Source organism: Geospiza fortis, unplaced genomic scaffold, assembly GCF_000277835.1.
Source record: "Geospiza fortis unplaced genomic scaffold, GeoFor_1.0 scaffold112, whole genome shotgun sequence".
Taxonomy (NCBI): domain Eukaryota; kingdom Metazoa; phylum Chordata; class Aves; order Passeriformes; family Thraupidae; genus Geospiza; species Geospiza fortis.
The window spans coordinates 10117679-10121422 of NW_005054298.1; the positions used below are offsets into that span (position 1 = coordinate 10117679).

General features: G+C 49.9%; 1 protein-coding gene across 1 annotated transcript in view; it reads right to left on the bottom strand.

Annotated features, from left to right (window-relative positions):
* Window positions 1–6: 6 nt before the first annotated feature.
* Window positions 7–3744, bottom strand: part of GLI2 (GLI family zinc finger 2) — a 186706-nt gene continuing 182968 nt past the window's right edge. Inside the window, 1 exon segment of the mRNA XM_031056326.1 lies at window positions 7–3744. This exon segment is cut by the window's right edge and continues 150 nt beyond it. Coding sequence (XP_030912186.1) covers window positions 1773–3744 — 1972 coding nt within the window. The 3' untranslated portion in view covers window positions 7–1772.

The following is a 3744-nucleotide window of genomic DNA, read 5'->3' on the forward strand; positions in this document are numbered from 1 at the left end:
TCACACTTGTTCCCTGCCCTTCAACATAAGGGATACAAAGTATTTGAGGCTATGAGAGCAGGATGAGAGGAGTTGTCCTTGTCCAACGCAGTCTGAAGTTAAGCAAGGCCTCCTCCCAAGTACGTGCACCCCACTGCTTCTACCCTTTTGTCTAACGACAGCAAAAATAAATAATACAACAAAGATCAACTTACTGGCAGGTGGGACTGTCCTGGAAACAGCTGATCACTATTTTATGAGCAATTATATTCTGGTGGAGAATTTGACTTCAGGAGGCCCTGCTCCTCCCATCTCTTCCCCAATGATGGTTCCAAGAGATTCTCACTGACCAAGCTACTATTCTAACCCAAATTGCTGTTTTGAGACTATACACATGTTCAGTGCTGCAGGTGCAGTCTGTTAGTGCAGGTGCTGCAGGCTGCAGGTGCAGTCTGCTAGTCAAATGAACTACTCAGGTTGACCCTGGTATATTTTTTGGATACAGCAGTTTTTTTCATGCTGTGGGACATGTTAAGCTAGCATTGAGTGCATGCCAACAAGCCTGCTTGTGGGGCACGGTGTTTTGGCTTATGCTTGGCCCCATATCAGTGCAGCAAGGCACCTGTTGTGCACATGGAGCCCGGGCAGAACCCTGCATTGAGCACATCACACAGATGAACCCTGGCAGATTAACCTGCTCCCCCAGTACTGCCACAGTGCACACTGGGCTGGAACAAAAGTAAAAGTCTCTCCATCATCATCACTTGTTTATGTGAGCACCTCAGCATGGAAAATCCACCAGAGAGCAAAGCTGCTGCAAAGCTGCACAGGGATCCAGTAACGTGTGCTCCAGCACTCTGACATTAAAGATGCATGTGGGGCACTGGCAGAAAGTCACTGTGTTCAGAAGGTGCAAAGTTATGCATGTGTGTCAGTCTGCATGCCAGAGCCTTCCTGCCATGGGGGATTATTTCCCAGTGATTGCTGTTCCCAGACCTCTTCTCCACTCTGCACATGATATAAACCACGTTGTAAACACATCTGATCAAAGTGTGCATTCACCTTTTATGTGTCTCATCAATGTGTCTTTCCAATGTTTTCTCAGAAACACCACTATGTTTTTATAAATGTACATTTTATATATGCTTCTGACAATACACTATATTTGATTTTTAAAGGAAGAGAGGCCTTGGCTACTTAACAAGAAAGCATGGTAAGGCACTTTGCTGAGAAGCCATTTGGAAACGTCGCTCTTTGCAAGGTACAAAGGTATTTATGGTATAAAACAATACTGCTGGCAGAGGGCTTGTTTGGAGACGTAACTAAACCCTACTCTCATCAGAGCAGAATACATAGTATGGCTTTTATTCTAACCAAAAATGCATCCTCCCATTTCTTTCTGGGGTGGGTTGAAAATGGAATTTTTTTGCAAACGTAACTAACGGAAAAATGATGGGGAGGGCTATTTACAGGGCTTCCCAGAAGGGAGGGTTTCATCTCTAACCACCCTCATGCTGTCTCCTAGCTTGGTGGTGATATACCGTTCAGTGCTCCAGGAAACCAAGCCAAAAAAACAATACTAGACGTGCATCTTTGTGGTACTGAACTGCCTGCATATAGTTTACATAATTCTGTACACAGACTTTTAAAAATTTTCACTTTGAAATCCTTTAATGTATTTAACACTTATAAAAAACCCTACTCTATTGAAACAGGTTACTTTTGAAAAGCACATTCATACAACTGCTTCACGCAGAGCCCCTTGGATAGCACCAAGGCCTTGTGCTTTACCGTTACGACATCATGTTTAGAAATTTACTCTCTTCTGCCAGTGTGGTTAGCATGGAGCTCATATCACCTATTGCCATATTGCTTATCCCCGCAGGTATGGTGGGCAGTGTCAGAGAGTTTCGTGGAGTCGTCAGGCGAGAGGAGTTCTGGGAGAGGTTCTGCAGGATGCTGGGGCTCAGGGTTCCCGACATCAGGCTTGAATGGTCCCCATCGTCCATGATGGCATCAAAATCTATCTGGGGCGGCTCAAGACCTTGAGAGTCCACTGTGCTGGACACCTGGTTTGTTCCTGGGGAAGGCAGAGTGGCTGGCTTGCTGTGCTGTGTGCACTGCTGCTGCCTGACCCGACAGTCCGTGTGGTTGTCGAAGCTGTTGTTCTGCTCATACATGTGGATTTGGCCGTAATAGTACATCAAGCTGTTGTCCCTTGTGCCGTCCGTGCACTGCTGGGCTGGTGCCAGCAACATGTCACTTGTTCTTTTGTGCATGGCCTCTGCTGTCTCCTGGCCAGAGCTGATGGTGTTTGCAGGATGGGCAGTTCTCATGTAGCCCAGCTGCTGGGCGGTGCGGACCCCTCGGGGTCTGCTGCCCGGGTTTGGCTCCGGTGGAGGATGAGGCTGGATCATGCCAGGTGGATATGCCTGCGCAGCTGAACCCACCACACTCTGCTGAGGCTCAAAACTGGGCTGATTGGAGGTCATGATGGGCTGAGGAAAATTCTCCTGGGCCACAGGGAAGTTCAGGTGGCTTGGCTGAGATGAGTAGTTCTGCTGACTCGGCTCGTGCATGACCTGTCCCAGCGCTGTGCGCTCACTGTTGCTCCTGACCATCAAGGAAGGGTTGGCTGCCATGTCCATTTGCTGAGGGTGAAGGTGGGGTCCAGACTTTGCTGCCATGTTGCTGCAATTAGGAGAGATCTGGTTTGGGTTGCCACTGACTGCACTGGGGCTCAGCATCTGATGTGGTTGGTTATACCCTGTGTGCAAGCCCATGTCAGGGTTCATGCTGGGACCTAGGCTCATGTGCTGCTGCCGCAGCTGCATGCAGTTTAGCCTCTGCCCATCCATGCCCATGTTTCTCTGCATAAAGCTCTGCTGAGTTGCATTCATGCTGTTGTCTGGCAGCTGCATCTGCTGCTGGTTGTAGTTCTGGTACTGACCAAAGTTCTGCTTCTGTTGGACCACTGCTAAGTTCCCTTGTGAAAACTGCTGCTTTGACTGATTGGACATGATATCAACTGTGCCCGAGCTGACTTCATTCCACTGGACAGGCATGTTATTTTTATTCATGTCTGAAGAAGTATCAAAACTCATGGAACACTCTGCCATCATGGGTCCCAAGTGGCTCATGCTTGCCTCAGCCACTGCCATTCTGCGCTGACTGGGCAAGGCTGGAGGCTGCAGCTTCCCACTTCCTTGGAAGTTCTGCATCTCATTGCTGTACCCCATGGAAGTGCTCTCGGCCACTGTCCCATTGTTCTGGGATTTGATGTACTGTACCACATCATCTGGCAGCATAATGTCATCATCTCCAATGGGCACATCTGTGTCCCCGGACATGGCTTCCATGGCGATGTTTTCACTGATGCTCAGGGGCCGGGGTGAGTAGGAGTGCCGGGGCAGGCTCCCGTCTGAGCGCCCATAGCTCTGGAGACCAAAATTCCTCCTGTCTGTGGGCTGTGGAGGATGGAAAGGGTTCACACTGTTGGTGCTGTTGAAGCGGTGAACTCGTGGGAGAGCTTGGGGGTCTCCAGGAGGTCTCCTCACAGGGTCACTTGCCCGTCTCGTGCAGTTGCCCTGCACCTCATGGGGAAATGCTGGAGCTGATGCGTAGCCATAGGTGTTACCATCGCTGCAACGCCTGGGGCCTGGTGGGAGGCGGATGGAGGGCAAGGTGGGGTCTGGTCCGTCCATCAGTGAGATCCTGTTCTTCAGGGTCATCCTCTCCATGTTTGGCAGGGGGGTCGGAGGAGGG